Source organism: Aquarana catesbeiana, linkage group LG01 (genome assembly GCF_042186555.1).
Source record: "Aquarana catesbeiana isolate 2022-GZ linkage group LG01, ASM4218655v1, whole genome shotgun sequence".
Taxonomy (NCBI): domain Eukaryota; kingdom Metazoa; phylum Chordata; class Amphibia; order Anura; family Ranidae; genus Aquarana; species Aquarana catesbeiana.
Genome location: NC_133324.1, coordinates 558988156 through 559007346, shown reverse-complemented (window position 1 = coordinate 559007346; position 19191 = coordinate 558988156). Strand labels below are relative to the sequence as shown.

The 19191-nt window shown below is 51.0% G+C and overlaps 1 protein-coding gene across 1 annotated transcript in view; it reads left to right on the top strand.

Moving 5' to 3' along the window:
- CIB3 (calcium and integrin binding family member 3) overlaps window positions 1-19191 on the top strand; it is a 186124-nt gene that overhangs the window by 87614 nt on the left and 79319 nt on the right. The window contains exon 2 of the mRNA XM_073596421.1: window positions 9091-9125. Coding sequence (XP_073452522.1) covers window positions 9091-9125 — 35 coding nt within the window. The remainder of the gene's footprint in view (window positions 1-9090; window positions 9126-19191) is intronic.

Here is a 19191-nt window from a genome sequence, read left to right as displayed (position 1 = left end):
GCTGAATGGGGGGGGGCTAGTGCTGGAAGGGGGGAAGCTAGTGCTGGAAGGGGGAAGAGGGCTAGTGCTGGAAGGGGGAGAGAGGGCTAGTGCTGGAAAGGGGGGGAGAGGGCTAGTGCCTGAAGGGGGGAGAGAGGGCTAGTGCTGGGAGAGGGCTAGTGCTGAAAGGGAAGGGCTAGTGCTGGAAGGGAGGAGAGAGGGCTAGTGCTGGGAGGGGGAGAGGGCTAGTGCTGGAAGGGGGGGAGAGGGCTAGTGCTGGAAGGGGGGAGGGGGGAGAGGGCTAGTGCTGGAAGGGGGGGAGAGGGCTAGTGCTGGAAGGGGGGAGGGCTAGTGCTGGAAAGGTGGGAGAGCTAGTGCTGGAAAGGGGTGAAGAGAGGGCTAGTGCTGGGAGCGAGCTAGTGCTGAATGGGGGGGGCTAGTGCTGGAAGGGGGGAAGCTAGTGCTGGAAGGGGGAAGAGGGCTAGTGCTGGAAGGGGGAGAGAGGGCTAGTGCTGGAAAGGGGGGGAGAGGGCTAGTGCTGGAAAGGGGGGGAGAGGGCTAGTGCTGGAAAGGGGGGGAGAGAGGGCTAGTGCTGGAAGGGGGGAGAGAGGGCTAGTGCTGGAAGGGGGGGAGAGGGCTAGTGCTGGAAGGGGGGAGAGGGCTAGTGCTGGAAGGGGGGGAGAGGGCTAGTGCTGGAAGGGGGGAGGGCTAGTGCTGGAAGGGGGGAGGGCTAGTGCTGGAAGGGGGGGAAGGCTAGTGTTGGAAGGGGGAGAGGGCTAGTGCTGGAAGGGGGGAGAGAGGGCTAGTGCTGGGAGAGGGCTAGTGCTGAAAGAGGAGGGAAGGGCTAGTGCTGGAAGGGGGTGAGAGGGCTAGTGCTGGGAGGGGGAGGGGGCTAGGGCTGGAAGGGGGGAGGGGGGGAAGGCTAGTGCTGGAAGGGGGGAGAGGGCTAGTGCTGGAAGGGGGGGAGAGGGCTAGTGCTGGAAGGGGGGAGAGGGCTAGTGCTGGAAGGGGGGAGGGCTAGTGCTGGAAGGGGGAGGGCTAGTGCTGGAAGGGGGGGAGATGGCTAGTGCTGAAAGGGGGGGCTAGTGCTGGAAGGGGGGGGAGCTAGTGCTGGAAGGGGGGGAGAGGGCTAGTGCTGGAAGGGGGGAGGGCTAGTGCTGGAATGGGGGAGAGAGGGCTAGTGCTGGAAGTGGGGGGTAGAGGGCTAGTGCTGGAAGGGGGGAGAGAGGGCTAGTGCTGGGGGGAGAGGGCTAGTGCTGGGAGGGGGAGAGGGCTAGTGCTGAGAGGGCTAGAGCTGGAAAGGGGGAGAGGGCTAGTGCTGGAAGGGGGGAGAGGGATAGTGCTGGAGGGGGAGAGGGCTAATGCTGGGGGTGGGAGGAGAGGGCTAGTGCTGGAGGGGGAGGGGAGAGGGCTAGTGCTGGAAGGGGGGAGGGTAAAGAGCTAGTGCTGGAAGGGGGGAGAGAGGGCTAGTGCTGGAAGGGGGGAGAGAGGGCTAGTGCTGGAAGGGGGGAGAGAGGGCTAGTGCTGGGAGGGGGAGAGGGCTAGTGCTGGGAGGGGGAGAGGGCTAGTGCTGGAAGGGGGGGAGAGGGCTAGTGCTGGAAGGGTGGAGAGGGCTAGTGCTGGAAGGGGGGGAGAGGGCTAGTGCTGGAAGGGGGTGAGGGCTAGTGCTGGAATGGGGAGGGCTAGTGCTGGAAGGGGGGGAGAGGACTAGTGCCTGAAGTGGGGGAGAGGGCTAGTGCCTGAAGGGGGAGAGAGGGCTAGTGCTGGGAGAGGGCTAGTGCTGAAAGGGAAGGGAAGGGCTAGTGCTGGAAGGGGGAGAGAGGGCTAGTGCTGGAAGGAGGGGGAGAGGGCTAGTGCTGGAAGGGGGGGGAGAGGGCTAGTGCTGAAAGGGGGGAGGGGGGAGAGGGCTAGTGCTGGAAGGGGGGAGAGGGCTAGTGCTGGAAGGGGGGAGGGCTAGTGCTGGAAAGGGGGAGGGCTAGTGCTGGAAGTGGGTGGAGAGAGGGCTAGTGCTGGGAGCGAGCTAGTGCTGAAAGGGGGGGCTAGTGCTGGAAGGGGGGGGCTAGTGCTGGAAGGGGGGAAGCTAGTGCTGGAAGGGGGGAGAGGGCTAGTGCTGGAAGGGGGGAGAGGGCTAGTGCTGGAAAGGGGGGGGGAGAGGGCTAGTGCTGGAAGGGGGGGAGAGAGGGCTAGTGCTGGAAGGGGGGGAGAGAGGGCTAGTGCTGGAAGGGGGGGAGAGAGGGCTAGTGCTGGAAGGGGGGGAGAGGGCTAGTGCTGGGAGGGTGAGAGGGCTAGTGCTGGGAGGGGGAGAGGGCTAGTGCTGGAAGGGGGGAGAGGTATAGTGCTGGTAGGGGGGGAGAGGGCTAGTGCTGGAAGGGGGGGAGAGGGCTAGTGCTGGAAGGGGGGGAGAGGGCTAGTGCTGGAAGGGGGGGGGAGACTAGTGTTGGAAGGGGGGAGAGGGCTAGTGCTGGAAGGGGGGAGAGAGGGCTAGTGCTGGGAGAGGGCTAGTGCTGAAAGAGGAGGGAAGGGCTAGTGCTGGAAGGGGGGGGCTAGTGCTGGGAGGGGGAGAGGGCTAGGGCTGGAAGGGGGGAGGGGGGAGAAGGCTAGTGCTGGAAGGGGGGAGAGGGCTAGTGCTGGAAGGGGGGGAAAGGGCTAGTGCTGGAAGGGGGGAGAGGGCTAGTGCTGGAAGGGGGGGAGAGGGCTAGTGCTGGAAGGGGGGGAGAGGGCTAGTGCTGGAAGGGGGGGAGAGGGCTAGTGCTGGAAGGGGGGAGGGCTAGTGCTGGAAGGGGGGAGATGGCTAGTGCTGAAAGGGGGGGTTAGTGCTGGAAGGGGGGAAGCTAGTGCTGGAAGGGGGGGAGAGAGGGCTAGTGCTGGAAGGGGGGGAGAGGGCTAGTGCTGGAAGGGGGGAGGGCTAGTGCTGGAAGGGGGGAGAGAGGGCTAGTTCTGGAAGTGGGGGGTAGAGGGCTAGTGCTGGAAGGGGGGGCTAGTGCTGGGAGGGTGAGAGGGCTAGTGCTGGGAGGGGGAGGGGGAGAGGGCTAGTGCTGGGAGAGGGCTAGAGCTCAAAGGGGGGAGATGGCTAGTGCTGGAAGGGGGGAGAGGGCTAGTGCTGGAAGGGAGGGGAGAGGGCTAGTGCTGGAAGGGAGGGGGAGAGGGCTAGTGCTGGAAGGGAGGGGGAGAGGGCTAGTGCTGGAAGGGAGGGGGAGAGGGCTAGTGCTGGAAGGGAGGGGGAGAGGGCTAGCGCTGGAAGGGGGCGGAGAGGGCTAGTGCTGGAAGGGGGGAGAGGGCTGGCTGGTGCTGGAAGGGGGGGGAGAGGGCTAGTGCTGGAAGGAGAGGGCTAGTGCTGGAAGGGGGGAGGGCTAGTGCTGGAAGGGGGGAGGGCTAGTGCTGGAAGGGGGGGAGATGGCTAGTGCTGAAAGGGGGGGCTAGTGCTGGAAGGGGGGGAGCTAGTGCTGGAAGGGGGGGAGAGGGCTAGTGCTGGAAGGGGGGAGGGCTAGTGCTGGAATGGGGGAGAGAGGGCTAGTGCTGGAAGTGGGGGGTAGAGGGCTAGTGCTGGAAGGGGGGAGAGAGGGCTAGTGCTGGGGGGAGAGGGCTAGTGCTGGGAGGGGGAGAGGGCTAGTGCTGAGAGGGCTAGAGCTGGAAAGGGGGAGAGGGCTAGTGCTGGAAGGGGGGAGAGGGATAGTGCTGGAGGGGGGAGAGGGCTAATGCTGGGGGTGGGAGGAGAGGGCTAGTGCTGGAGGGGGAGGGGAGAGGGCTAGTGCTGGAAGGGGGGAGGGTAAAGAGCTAGTGCTGGAAGGGGGGAGAGAGGGCTAGTGCTGGAAGGGGGGAGAGAGGGCTAGTGCTGGAAGGGGGGAGAGAGGGCTAGTGCTGGGAGGGGGAGAGGGCTAGTGCTGGGAGGGGGAGAGGGCTAGTGCTGGAAGGGGGGGAGAGGGCTAGTGCTGGAAGGGTGGAGAGGGCTAGTGCTGGAAGGGGGGGAGAGGGCTAGTGCTGGAAGGGGGTGAGGGCTAGTGCTGGAATGGGGAGGGCTAGTGCTGGAAGGGGGGGAGAGGACTAGTGCCTGAAGTGGGGGAGAGGGCTAGTGCCTGAAGGGGGGAGAGAGGGCTAGTGCTGGGAGAGGGCTAGTGCTGAAAGGGAAGGGAAGGGCTAGTGCTGGAAGGGGGAGAGAGGGCTAGTGCTGGAAGGAGGGGGAGAGGGCTAGTGCTGGAAGGGGGGGGAGAGGGCTAGTGCTGAAAGGGGGGAGGGGGGAGAGGGCTAGTGCTGGAAGGGGGGGAGAGGGCTAGTGCTGGAAGGGGGGAGGGCTAGTGCTGGAAAGGGGGAGGGCTAGTGCTGGAAGTGGGTGGAGAGAGGGCTAGTGCTGGGAGCGAGCTAGTGCTTAAAGGGGGGGCTAGTGCTGGAAGGGGGGGGCTAGTGCTGGAAGGGGGGAAGCTAGTGCTGGAAGGGGGGAAGCTAGTGCTGGAAGGGGGGAGAGGGCTAGTGCTGGAAGGGGGGAGAGGGCTAGTGCTGGAAAGGGGGGGGAGAGGGCTAGTGCTGGAAGGGGGGGAGAGAGGGCTAGTGCTGGAAGGGGGGAGAGAGGGCTAGTGCTGGAAGGGGGGGAGAGGGCTAGTGCTGGGAGGGTGAGAGGGCTAGTGCTGGGAGGGGGAGAGGGCTAGTGCTGGAAGGGGGGAGAGGTATAGTGCTGGTAGGGGGGGAGAGGGCTAGTGCTGGAAGGGGGGGAGAGGGCTAGTGCTGGAAGGGGGGGAGAGGGCTAGTGCTGGAAGGGGGGGGAGACTAGTGTTGGAAGGGGGGAGAGGGCTAGTGCTGGAAGGGGGGAGAGAGGGCTAGTGCTGGGAGAGGGCTAGTGCTGAAAGAGGAGGGAAGGGCTAGTGCTGGAAGGGGGGGGCTAGTGCTGGGAGGGGGAGAGGGCTAGGGCTGGAAGGGGGGAGGGGGGAGAAGGCTAGTGCTGGAAGGGGGGAGAGGGCTAGTGCTGGAAGGGGGGGAAAGGGCTAGTGCTGGAAGGGGGGAGAGGGCTAGTGCTGGAAGGGGGGGAGAGGGCTAGTGCTGGAAGGGGGGGAGAGGGCTAGTGCTGGAAGGGGGGAGGGCTAGTGCTGGACGGGGGGAGATGGCTAGTGCTGAAAGGGGGGGTTAGTGCTGGAAGGGGGGAAGCTAGTGCTGGAAGGGGGGGAGAGAGGGCTAGTGCTGGAAGGGGGGGAGAGGGCTAGTGCTGGAAGGGGGGAGGGCTAGTGCTGGAAGGGGGGAGAGAGGGCTAGTTCTGGAAGTGGGGGGTAGAGGGCTAGTGCTGGAAGGGGGGGCTAGTGCTGGGAGGGTGAGAGGGCTAGTGCTGGGAGGGGGAGGGGGAGAGGGCTAGTGCTGGGAGAGGGCTAGAGCTCAAAGGGGGGAGAGGGCTAGTGCTGGAAGGGGGGAGAGGGCTAGTGCTGGAAGGGAGGGGAGAGGGCTAGTGCTGGAAGGGAGGGGGAGAGGGCTAGTGCTGGAAGGGAGGGGGAGAGGGCTAGTGCTGGAAGGGAGGGGGAGAGGGCTAGTGCTGGAAGGGAGGGGGAGAGGGCTAGCGCTGGAAGGGGGCGGAGAGGGCTAGTGCTGGAAGGGGGGAGAGGGCTGGCTGGTGCTGGAAGGGGGGGGAGAGGGCTAGTGCTGGAAGGAGAGGGCTAGTGCTGGAAGGGGGGAGGGCTAGTGCTGGAAGGGGGGGAGAAGGCTAGTGTTGGAAGGGGGGAGAGGGCTAGTCATGGAAGTGGGGAGAGAGGGCTAGTGCTGGGAGAGGGCTAGTGCTGAAAGAGGAGGGAAGGGCTAGTGCTGGAAGGGGGGAGAGGGCTAGTGCTGGGAGGGGGAGAAGGCTAGTGCTGGAAGGGGGGAGAGGGCTAGTGCTGGAAGGGGGGGAGAGGGCTAGTGCTGGAAGGGGGGGAGAGGGCTAGTGCTGGAAGGGGGGGAGGGCTAGTGCTGGAAGGGGGGAAGCTAGTGCTGGAAGGGGGAGAGAGGGCTAGTGCTGGAAGGGGGGGAGGGCTAGTGTTGGAAGGGGGGGAGAGAGGGCTAGTGCTGGAAGTGGGGGGTAGAGGGCTAGTGCTGGAAAGGGGGGGCTAGTGCTGGGAGGGTGAGAGGGCTAGTGCTGGGAGGGGGAGGGGGAGAGGGCTAGTGCTGGGAGAGGGCTAGAGCTCAAAGGGGGGAGAGGGCTAGTGCTGGAAGGGGGGAGAGGGCTAGTACTGGAAAGGAGGGGAGAGGGCTAGTGCTGGAAGGGAGGGGAGAGGGCTAGTGTTGGAAGGGAGGGGGAGAGGGCTAGTGCTGGAAGGGAGGGGGAGAGGGCTAGTGCTGGAAGGGAGGGGGAAAGGACTAGTGCTGGAAGGGGGCAGAGAGGGCTAGTGCTGGAAGGGGGGGAGGGCTGGCTGGTGCTGGAAGGGGGGGGAGAGGGCTAGTGCTGGAAGGAGTATATAAAAAAACCCCACAAACAGGAGCGAGCGAGTGAGGGAAAAGGGAGTGGGACTTTGAATGAAGCCAATGGTTTGCAAGCCGACACATAACAGTGGGTCAATAGAATCTTTATTGCATATTCATACAGACAATGGTATCAAACAATGTCAAGGTAACACTTGGTAAAAGAACCGTGATGGAGGAGGTGAAGTGAGAATGGGAGTGAAGGAGAGAGAGGTGAGTAGGCGGGGGGATACAGCAAGTGAACCAACAGGTCGAAGGAGGGAATAAGAAAGTATGAGTGAAGTGACATTACCTGTGTGACATAAGTGGTGTGGAGAGAGAACCACCACCACACTGTAGTATACCTCGAGCGCCGCACCGCCCCAGGTCACCAAGAGCGCCCATATATAGGCGCCGCCGCGGGGAAGCCCGCCAACGTCACGCACGCAGGGCCAGGAGTGGGAGGAGCTCTGGCGGGCAGCCGACCAATGATCGGCAACTGCCGGGACCAGCCCATTAAGCCCGCGAGCATCGAAACAACAACGCAGAGGGCGCGGCGGCGCCGTGAGGCGCGGCACACATCCACCGCGGGTGGCGTGACATCGATGGGCAGTGGCCGCAAGCCCCGCCCCCCACACACACCCACCACCATGGGCGGGCGGGGGGGGAAAGGAAGAGGCCGACAGTGCCCATCGCAGCTCCCGGGCAGGCAAGGGTCGGCCGGCCCACCGGCCGGCCAGAGCTGTCAACCCAGGATAAGGCTTAACCATTAATTGGGAGAAAGGCTAAACATTAAAATTGATGAATAACAGCCTAAACCACAGGATTGGAGACATGACATGTCATAATGAAACTGGTAAAAGTAGGGCAAGGATAAGCACAGGTGAGGCTATCAAGGAATCAATAGGGGCAGGATAACAACAATAGTTGATAAGGCAAGATTAAGCAGTAGAGCAAACCATGGGCTTCCATCCCTATTAATATGAATAAAAAAAGGGGGAAGGGGAATTGGGACTTTAAATGAAATTGCGCCGGGTAGGGTCGCACATTTCCATCCCTATGACTACAGTATATAAAAATACCCCACAAACATTTTACCAAGTGTTACCTTGACATTGTTTCATACCATTGTCTGTATGAATATGCAATAAAGATTCTATTGACCCACCGTTATGTGTCGGCTTGCAAACCATTGGCTTCATTCAAAGTCCCACTCCCTTTTCCCTCACTCGCTCGCTCCTGTTTGTGGAGTTTTTTTTATATACTGTAGTCATAGGGATGGAAATGTGCGACCCTACCCGGCGCAATTTCATTTAAAGTCCCAATTCCCCTTCCCCCTTTTTTTATTCATAGTGCTGGAAGGAGAGGGCTAGTGCTGGAAGGGGGGAGGGCTAGTGCTGGAAGGGGGAGGGCTAGTGCTGGAATGGGGGTTGGAAATGTGCTGGGGGAGAGGGGGGCTAGTGCTGGAAGGGGGGTTTGGAAATGTGCTGGGGGAGAGGGGGGCTAGTGCTGGAAGGGGGGTTTGGAAATGTGCTGGGGGAGAGGGGGGCTAGTGCTGGAAGGGGGGGCTGGTGCTGGAGGGGGGGGGGAGTTGGAAATGTGCTGGGGGGAGAGGGGAGCTAGTGCTGGAAGGGGCTGTCAGGTTTCAAATTAATTACACACTGATTTCTGGCATATTTCCTTTCTCATACCAAAGCACATATCCTCCTAATCCCCCAATCATTCCACCAAGTGTACATCGTTTTAGTTTCCTCCTTCTCCTCCCTGTCCATCTATAAAGCATAGAAAAGTTTGTACAGACCTGAAGTCAGCGCGTGTTCCTGCTCCCCCCCCTCTTGTGTATATACTGTAGAGCTGAATGAGAAGGGGGAGGAGACAGCTTCGTTCTGCAGTGTGTGAGTGAGACAGGCAGCTGCAGGGACGGGAGACATGCATCTGATGATCGTGCAGACATGTCACTCCCAGGAGAGGAGAGGGCTGCCAGAGGTTCCGGAACGCAGTACCGGTGATTTCCGGCTGAAAAAAAGCCCTGGTTTTAGTAAATATAAACTGCTAAATACCTTTTCTCATCAGCAGTTAGAGCAGTCTTGTGACTTCTATCAGTGTCCGGCCAAGCACTGGTCAAAGCTTGTAGGAGGAGTTTTCATTCTCCTCTAACTGTCCTATGAGGCTGCATGACCCTTGACTTTGTCTGGACAGTGCTGATTGGCCCTGTGCTAATCACATGCACTCTCCCCCCCAAAAAAAAAAAACTGTAGCAATGTACACCAACCTGAGCATGTGCAGATTACCCCCAAGTCTCTGTACCATCAGGAGATAGATTGGGGACTGTGGAAGAAGGGGAAGATCAGAGAAGACAGGATCAGTATTTTTACACAATGCAGTGGATTAACCCCCTAGGTTCCACAGTGAGTATAACAAGCATGCCTTACATCATATACAGACTGATTTTACTGTTGTGGGTTTAGTCACACTTTCAAGACAAATGAATGATGACTCCAATGTAAATGATATATATTACAATATATTTTAATATGCTCAAACTGTCATCCTGCTCCTCATATTGCTAATTTTGCTCAGCTAGATCAATTAGTTGTTCTTTCATTGATCAATAATTTAGTGGCAAATATTTCATCACGTACATTATCCACAAAGAAAAAGGGAAAAGACAAATAGTCTGAATTTTTAATAACATTAATGCATGTTGTATATGTTTATTTGTAGGATTGTACTTTCTTTACAAGGAAAGAAATTCTTCGGTAAGTTATTATGTTACATTTGTCATGTATAGTTTAGAGTACTCATTAAAAAGAGTTGGAGTTTGTATGCCTATACCTATGCATTTTTTTAAAGAAGTGGATCTGTTCATTTGCCATTCATATGTCTGTGTAATAAAGTGTATGTCAAGTGAAATACTTGTTTTGGATAGAACGTGAAAGGGTGAGAACCCCTGTCAGTTTTTTACTGCTATTTACTGGGACTCTGTTTGTGTCTATTTGCACAGGCATTTAGCCATGCTGCAAATTTCAGTGGCAAGAATCTACTGATTCCCACAGCTGGGACTGACAGCTGCATTCGGATAGCTGCAGCTACTGAGCCTGTACATTACAATGGCAGGCTGCAATTATTCATGACTGTGCGCATAGCCAGCGATTACCTGTGGCTGAATGCACTTTGTGCGGCTATCCACAAAACATCAAATATGCAAATACATTCTCAAATGCAGATTAGTTTGTGGGTCTGACATTGGAAGACTGTGCAGAAGGATGTGAACAAAATAAAAAATTGTGTAGAAAAGGACTTTAAAGGGCATATCAAGAGAGACTGTGGTAACAAAAAAAGTACACACAATTAAAAATCAAAGATATACCAAAGATAAAAATACACATATGTGACCATGTCTGTATGTTACATCAAAAAGCTCACATACAGTACTGTATACTTATATACAGTGCCTTGAAAAAGTATTCATACCCCTTAAAATTTTCCACATTTTGTCATGTTACAACCAAAAACATAAATGTATTTTATTGGGATTTTATGTGATAGACCAACACAAAGTGGCACATGACTGTGAAGTAAAAGGAAAATGATAAATGGGTTTTCAAATTTTTTTACAAATAAATATCTGAAAAGTGTGGCGTGCATTTGTATTCAGCCCCCTGAATCAATACTTTGCAAAACCACTTTTCGCTGCAATTACAGCTGCAAGTCTTTTTGGGAATGTCGTGGAATTTTTGCACATTCTTCTTTGCAAAATAGCTCAAGCTCTGTTAGATTGGATAGAGAGCGTCTGTGAGCAGCAATTTTCAAGTCCTATAGATATGTTAATTATAACTCCACACATTTGACACTCCGCGTACTTCATTCAAAGTCCTGCTTTCTTGTTCTCCTCTGTATATATTAATAGGAATGTAGGCTGATGACAACGTCATCTCCTCATAAAAAGTCCCATAGTCCCCTCTTTTAGAAATCTAGAGAGTGACATTTTTGCCCATTCTTCTTTGCAAAATAGCTCAAGCTCTGTCAGGTTGGATGGAGAGCATCTGTGAAAAGCAATTTTTAAGTCTTTCCACAGATTCTCAATTGTATTTAGGTCTGGACTTTAACTGGGCCATTCTAACACATGAATATGCTTTGATCTAAACCATTCCATTGTAACTCTGGCTGTATGTTTAGGGTCCTTGTCCTGCTGGAAGGTGAACCTCCGCCCAAGTCTCAAGTTTTTTTGCAGACACTACAGGGCAATCTTAGATGAAAACCTGTTATTTGGTTCCATCCATCTTCCCATCAACTCTGACCAGCTTTCCTGTCCCTGCTGAAGAAAAGCATCCCTACAACACGTTGCTGCCTCCACCATGTTTCATGGTTGGGATGGTGTGTTGAGGCTGATGTGCAGTGTTAGTTTCCTGCCACAGTTTCCTGCCATAGCATTTTGCTTTTAGGCCAAAAAGTTCAATTTTGTTCTCATCTGACCAGAGCACCTTCTTCCACATGTTTGCTGGGTCCCCCACATGGCTTCTCGCAAACTGCAAACAGGACTTCTTGTGGCTTTCTTTAACAAATGGCTCTCTTCTTGCCACTCTTCCATAAAGGCCAGAATTGTGGAGTGCACGACTAATAGTTGTCCTGTGGACAGATTCTCCCACCTGAGCTGTGGATCTCTGCAGCTCCTCCAGAGTTACCATGGGTCTCTTGGCTGCTTCTCTGATTAATGCTCTCCTTGCCCAGCCTGTCAATTTGGGTGGACAGCCATGTCTTTGTAGGTTTGCAGTTGTGCCATACTCTTTCAATTCTCAAATGATGGATTGAACAGTGCTCTGTGAGATGTTCAAAGCTTGGGATATTTTTTTGTAACCTAATGGGGCGTACACACGGTCGGACTTTTCGGCTACAAAAGTCAGACGGACGCCGACGGGCCAAATCCGGCGGACAATCCGATCGTGTGTGGGCTTCCCCGGACTTTCAGCGGACTTTTCCAGTCGCAAATCTGGCGGACTTTAGATTTGGAACATGCTTCAAATCTTAACATCGTAACTCCGCCGGACCCAGAAATCCGCTCGTCTGTATACTAGCCCGACGGACAAAAACCCACGCTAGGGCAGCTATTGGCTACTGGCTATCAACTTCCTTATTTTAGTCCGGTGTATGTCATCACATACGAATCCGTCTGACTTTTGTGTGATCGTTTGTAGGCAAGTCCGTTTGTTAGAAAGTCCGACGCAAGTCCGTCGAAAGTTTGTCGGACGGGCTGTCGGACTTTTGTAGCCGAAAAGTCCGAGCGTGTGTACGCCCCATAACCCTGCTTTAAACTTCTCCACAACTTTATCCCTGACCTGTCTGGTGTGTTCCTTTGCCTTCATAATGCTGTTTGTTCACTAAGGATCTTTAACAAACCTCTGAGGACTTCACAGAACAGCTGTATTTTACTGAGATAACAATTACTCACAGGTGGACTCTGTAGAGAAAAGAATGAGAAAGAGAAAATCCTTCCCTCATAGAGTAATGGGATTTTCATGGATGCATGTTCTGTCACCGAGATAAGCACAACCTCAAAAAAAAAAAAAAAAAAATTATTACAAAGCGTACATCGTTTAAAATAGATACAATAAAAACATTCAGTCATATGTGTGTTTGACCAGAGTTGATACTTGGTCCCAAGAGCTTGAACAGATGCTTGTGTGTATGGATAGCCGACGAGCTTCGCAGAGTAGTTATCTGCTTCTTCGGGGCTGTTCACCATGCATCTATATCATTGTCCAAGTTATAAAGAGATATGACATTAGTATCAACATAGAAAAGATTTAATTATCATATTCACAATATTAACAATGTTTTATTAAAGTGCTCACCAAAACATTTTAGCATTGCCCGAGAAGTGACCGCAACATCAAAGGGAGCAGAAATTAGTCACATCCAGTGATTGTAAGGTGATGTCAGAATCACCAGTATGGTCTGATGGACGTCGGACAGTGTACATGGCATGGATAATTCGATCGATAATAATCTAAAAATCATATATGTTCAAATGCAAAACATCTTACATTGCCATATATGTAAACACTGGATACAAGAATAATACAAAAAATGCATTGACCTGGTGGCATATAACAGTATAGCTATAGGTAAAAACTATAGCCTAAACACATGGCTAGCTAAAAATAAAGAAGCTTGTTCCATATACTAGACATGTGCATTCGTTTTCGTCCGAATGCATTTTCGTCCGAATTTCGGGTATTTTCCTTATTGTTTTAACAAACGATAATGAACGTGCAGAATCCGAAAACCGAAAGATCCGACATAAACAAATGCTTTATTTTCATTTTCATTGCGACAACAGTTCGATATATATAGGCGATTCAACATGACGCTGACAATATCGATCTGTGTCCATCGAACCTGTGGTCAAATGTGCCTAACCTTAGCTCTATTAGTCTAAGATTATTCTACATAGAGAGAAAAGTTTTGACATAGAGAGAAAAGATTCGACATTATAGAGACAATAGCAAAAAAGGACGAATGTGCCTAACCTAACTCTATTAGTCCAAGATTATTCGACATAGAGAGAAAAGATTTGACATTAAAGAGAATATAGCAAAAAAGGTCAAATGTGCCTAACCTAACTCTATTAGTCCAAGATTATTCGACATAGAGAGAAAAGATTCGACATAAAGATTCGACGAAGCAGCTGCCGCAAGCGGACATTTATGGTCAAATGCTCCGCCCATAGGCTATAGAAGAATTCTAATGTTGGTTGACTAGTAATAATAATTAATAAATATAATTATTACTAGTGTCATACAACATTAGAATTCTACTATAGCTTGTAGGCAGAACATTCGACCGGAAATGTACAATTGCGGCGTCGTACAGTTTAGCTGCTCTGTCGAATCTTCTTAGAACATTCGACAGACACCATAAGCCTTCAATGACAGATTCGACCTTAATTATATCGGATTTTCAGACAAATGCATTTTTTTAACTAAACAAAATAAATAAAACCTAATTTCGGGAGTAACTAAATAAATTTATTTTTCGGACGAAAACAAAATTCCGAAACAAAATATTTCAGTGTGCACATGTCTACCATATACTCATGTAGCGCCCTGCTCCTAATGAGCAGACGCTATTTTTTTTTTTTTATTTAAATTAGTTGAAGCTACAGTTTAGGCTCAACTTATTATTGCCTAAATTTAATGGTTTCTGTGCCAGATTGGCTGGACTGTGCAGATTTCCATCCAACCATGGGTGGTGCTGTCATCATTGGTGGATCGGGAAATACAGTCTGGTCAAACACATTGACTACTCTTTGCTCAGAAGCTTTTCGGTGGAAGTGGTTCACACACCGGACATTTCTGGGTAGAGGTATTTAAGGGACTGACGCCATCTTTTGGGGTTTTGCTTTCGGTTGGTCCGCACTTCCTGACCCCCCCGAGCCTGGGGGGGTTGGCGCTGCCCACCACGTGACCCTCCTGGCCTGGGAGACTATGATTCCTTAAAGTTCTGCCTTGTGGTTGGCAGACCTAAGGCCTAGCTACTAAAGGAAGGATCAGAGTCTTGGTGGCCTATTTGTCTGCATGATGGTCTCTTTGCTGTCAGGCCTGCGGGAAGAAGCAAGGGATTGCAGTGAGCAGGGGAGGACTCTTCGGAAGAAGACTGAGCATAAGGCTGGTATCTTGAGAAGAGCCTGGGAACTCAGTCGGAGACGCATCTTGGATTAGGTACCACAGATAATATCTTCAAGACTGTACGGTCTGTGGCAGAGACCGTTTAGATCACCGCAATTTGTTCTTCAGGATCGTACAGTCTGTGGCAGAGACCGTGTTCGAGCATTGCATCGGCTGCTAGGTCAGTGAGAGGGGCCTATCCGGTGGTTGCTGAATCCAGCTGTGGAAGTGTTATTCGCTGGATATAGAAATTATCTCCAGCTGCAACATCCAAGGTACCTGAATCCCTTTTCACCCTTTACCTTTCTATTGCATATGTTGTTACTGAATAAAACTTGGGAAGAAAAAAAGGACTAAGTGTTGGAGCCAGTGTTTCAATTGAACGAGTGATAAGTACCCCTAGGATGGACACTGGGAAGATGGTAACGGTAAGCCCTAAAGAAAATAATTAGCACTTGCTTTGGGGTGAAGAGATTAAAGGAATAATTTGATACCGTGGCACCCGGTAACGCTACACTCATATCAAAAAGCATAAGCAGGGTGTATAGGTCGTCAAACAGACAACCATCCAATATCCCCATATATATCACAAAATTGTTGTGTTGGGCTAGAGGTGATGAAAAAGAGAAAAGATATTGATACACTACTGATCGTTGAAATATATAGCCACCGGATAACATTGCATAGAGCCAGATAATAATCCAATAAAGACAGAGTAAAAATATAACAGGAAAGGTCAAAAGTATTATTAACTACCTGATCAGTGTCCGCCAGAGGAGGGAGAGGAACGCATGCATATAATGCTGGTAAATAAGGTGCAATTGCACTATGATCTAGAGCCGCTTCTTCCTTATTGCCATAATGTGCGCCCTGGCAGAAAACAAATCAAGGCTGCCCTTAAGTACACAATCCCACCAGAAGTGAATGAGCCAGAAACGGCTTACCGACATCACTTCTGGTGCAGGTGCCCCCTGTACTGCGCATGCGCCGTGACCCCTCAGCCACCATGTAAACAGCGAACAAAGGGCCAAATGGGAAAGCTTCACCAAACTGCCAGAATGGAAGCCGCAGATGATCATCGAGGAGAAGGGAGCCTCCTCGTCCACAAGGGGTACCCGAACGCCACATCAAAATACCCAACACTGACATATAATCAATGCGCTCTCGATGATGCATACAAACGTCCGCAAGTTGTCAGCCAAAACATTTGTATATTAAGATAAACATCCATCATGATAAAATACAATTACATAAATAGAGAAATAGCAAATATAACAACAGTGAGTTACAATTGCTGCATAAAGGTTCCTCCTTATACAGAAATCACCACCATCCTATGGTCATAAGCTGTTAAAGAGGAGTTCCACCCAGGGGGTCCATTAAAAAAAAAAAAAATTAAAAGTCAGCAGCTACAAATACTGCATCTGCTGACTTTTAATTGGACACTTACCTCTCCCAGGGTCCAGCGATGCGGGGGATCGAAGCCCCGCTCGTCCCCCCCCTCTGCTCGTCGGCGCCGGCATTTCAACTGTGGGCGCCGGGCTGTGGCTTCACAGCCTGGCACCCACTGCGCATGCGCGAGCGGCGCAGCGCGCCGTGATTGGCTGCTCAATCACCTGGGACCTGTAATGGGTCCCAGATGATTGACAGGAGGGAGGGAGCAGAGCCGAGTCCTTCCTGTGCCGAGGGGGAAGTGATGTCACCAGCCCAGGCAAAGGAAGAGGCAGACTACGAGGGACCACCTAGCAACAGGCATTTAGAGGTAAGTGAAAAAAAAAATATCCAAATTTTTTTTGTTTTTTGTTTTAGAATTTTTTAGGTATTTTTGTTTTTTTGGGTGGAACCCCACTTTAAGGAGGTAATAGCAAATGCAGAAGTTCCCAATTAGACATCTGCTATAGGAAAGGTTTAAAGGATAATGCTGTATTCATTCCTGGTGCCCCCATTTTGGGGGAGGAGGAACTTATTAGAATGTCAGCACCCCCCGTTACTCTATCATAAATGAAAAAAGTAAAAGAAAAAAAAAACACCCATATCTTGGAAAAAGGCCCACAATGTTAATCCAACATCAGTCACGTCGTCCATCAAAGTAGATTCTTTGTCAACCAAGGTAAGTGATGCCCTGATGACCTGCTGACACAAACATGACAACCTGTGTCATTACGCGGTTCTTCCATCACTACTCCTGTTGTAGTGATGACAGTCCCCAAATGACAGTCCCCAGCTGGCTGCTAAATGTCAAATCGGTTATTTAGGGTCAATAATGTAATCAATGATGTTTCAAATTGTAAATAAGCAAGCAGGCAGGAGCTGTCATTTAGAAGCAGCAGTAATACTTCCACTAGATAAATGACCACCAGAGGGTGGGCAGGCTGGCTTAATCTACAAACAGTTTGGGTTTTAGTCAAACAAATTGGTGAGCCCAACAGAAATCTCATCCCTCTCTGTGGTATAGAAGCAGTGGTGATACCACCCGCTCTTTTCTAATTGGCTCACTGGGCTCCTGCTTCTGTCTCAGCCAATGAGGAGGGAGAGTTCCGGGACATCTGAGGTTATCATGAACATTGCTGGATCGGTGGGAGCTCAGGTAGGATTGGGGGAAACTGCTGCACACAGAAGGTTTTTACCTTATGCATGAAGGTCTGTGGTGAACTGGACTTCTCTGTTTGAAGCAATTTCACTTCCCGTTGAGTCCCATGATCACTTTAAAGAAATGTTTGCAGTGATTTTATTCACACACCTGAAGCATGTTGGCGATGGATTTAATCATGGAACTTTGGAATTGCCTTCTGCAATGAAATCATTTAATTTTGGTGGAGCTGGATCGTCTCACTAAAATGTTGCATTTCCTTCCACTGAAGGGTACCCCCTCAGCTCCTGTCACTGCAAACATTTCTTCAAAGTGATCATGGGACTCAACGGGAAGTGAAATTAAATTTATGCTCTGCAATCTCCAGCTAGAAGTGGCCACTGAAAGGTTTGTAGTAACAAAAACCTAAAGTGGTTATAAACTCGTTGTAAACTCGCTTAACTTATCAACTAATCTTAACTTACACCTACAAGCTTACAATTAGGCCTACCTATAGGTACAATGAGTATCTCCTAAACATGTTCCATTTAGGTGATATTCACATCCGCAATAGCCAATAATGTCACCAGCGCATGCACAGTGACGCATACAGGGAACACAGTGACTGCATACAGGGCACACAGTATGCCGTGGAATGCAGAGTGCCATGCTGAGGCTGGGAGTCATGTGCGAATGCATAGGAGAGATGTCATCATGGTGCTGGCCATTCAAACTGCCAGAGCTCGCGAACCCAAAAGGAAGACCGGGTAAAGATGAAAGCCCTGGGAGAGCTGTGACAGCGCTGCGGTGGAGGAGTCCATTTGCAGGTAAGTCTGTCATGCGGTGCATACTAGCACATTATGGGATAGACCTGCAGGGGGCACAATTTTTTTTGTACTACAAGCCAGTGAGTGCACCGACTGCTCACCACCTCAGGGAATTACTACAGGTGTTTTCAATTATATTTATACCCAGCTTTAGTGTCCTGTTGGGGGCTAAATCATTGCAATCTCTAAGAACATCAGTCCGTACATTTTCAGGGATGAAGACCTTGTCCTCATATAGCAGGAGGTCATTGAATGGAAGAAGGCTGATTTTTTGGAAGTATCATGTGTCACCAGACTGACCTCATTGGGAAACATATGCGACAAAGCATACATTTTCCATATTTAGACCTGAGTCTGTAGGTCAAGTGGAAATTGTGTTGGGAAGAGAAGAGGGCCCCCTTGACCTAGAATGGCCTTGGGTGTTTGTTATACCTCATATTGGATGGGCAGCGCCTTCTTATGCCCCGTACACACGGTCGGATTTTCCGATGGAAAATGTCCGATCGGAGCGTGTTGTCGGAAATTCCGACCATGTGTGGGCTCCATCGGACATTTTCCATCGGATTTTCCGACACACAAAGTTGGAGAGCAGGAGATAAAATTTTCCGACAACAAAATCCGATCGCGTCAATTCCGACCTTGTGTGGCCTGTTCCGACGCACAAAGTGCCACGCATGCTCAGAAGAAATTCCGGCACGGAACAGCTCGTTCTGGTAAACTTAGCGTTCGCAATGGATACAGCACTTTCGTCACGCTGCAATGTCAAAAATGGTTTAATAAAGCGCACTCTCTTCTTCTTTATAATGTGAGAAGAATTAAGTAGTTTTGCTGCTCATATTCACACACACTTCTCACAAAGTTTTATTTTTGTTTTTTTATTGGGATTCCCTGAATATATTGTTATTAGTTGTCACATCTGACAGAATGTTTTTTTTTTTTTTTTTTTTATTTGGGATTTTAAGCCTTTTTTTTTTTAGATTTAATGTTTGTATTTTTTCCAAGGCTGATCTTTGTTCAATGTTATTTTTAATTTTACTCCAGAATATTTTTGTGTGTGTTTTGTGTGTCAAGTTACCCCAACACCATTGATATCTTGTATTATTTAATCTCAAGGAGATTGTTTGTTGTTGGTGTCCCTTGTTCATTTCACATTGTATATTTGAAATATACCTGAATCCTCACAAACAAACTGTCCTTTTTGAAGTAAAACACATAGGAGAGTATAATTCAAAACAAAAATTTTTTATTAAGGGCTCAGAACCAAACAAAGAGGAAGGCAACACTGGATCAACAGGAGAAATTAGCGAAGCCTGGGACCCCAATTCTTGAACATCAAAATTGGTGGCCTGAGGAGTCCATATGTAAGGGAGGGCAGTCTGGTCCAGAATTCGCAGAGATCCAGATAGCAGCAGATGACATGTGTGTCCCCAGGCTGTGGTACCACAAGAGGCTGCATTTTTTGGCCGACCAGACTGGATCCAGGGTCCTCACTTTCTGGTCTTCCTTCCACGCTTCATTCTGGGCTGTGGCGGTGCTGTTGGAGATGTGGCAGGAGGAGGAGTAGGACCTGGAGGAGGAGGAGGACTGGAAGGACCTGGAGGAGAAGGAGGAGGAGGAGGAGGACCTGCAGGAGGAGGAGGAGGAACACCGCAAAGGTGTGTCTGAGATGTAATTTGGCCCCTCATACCTTTGTTAAGAGCCTCCAATATGAGCGACTCACACATGAGTTGTTGTCCCTCCTCCATCCTCTGTATTTTATAGG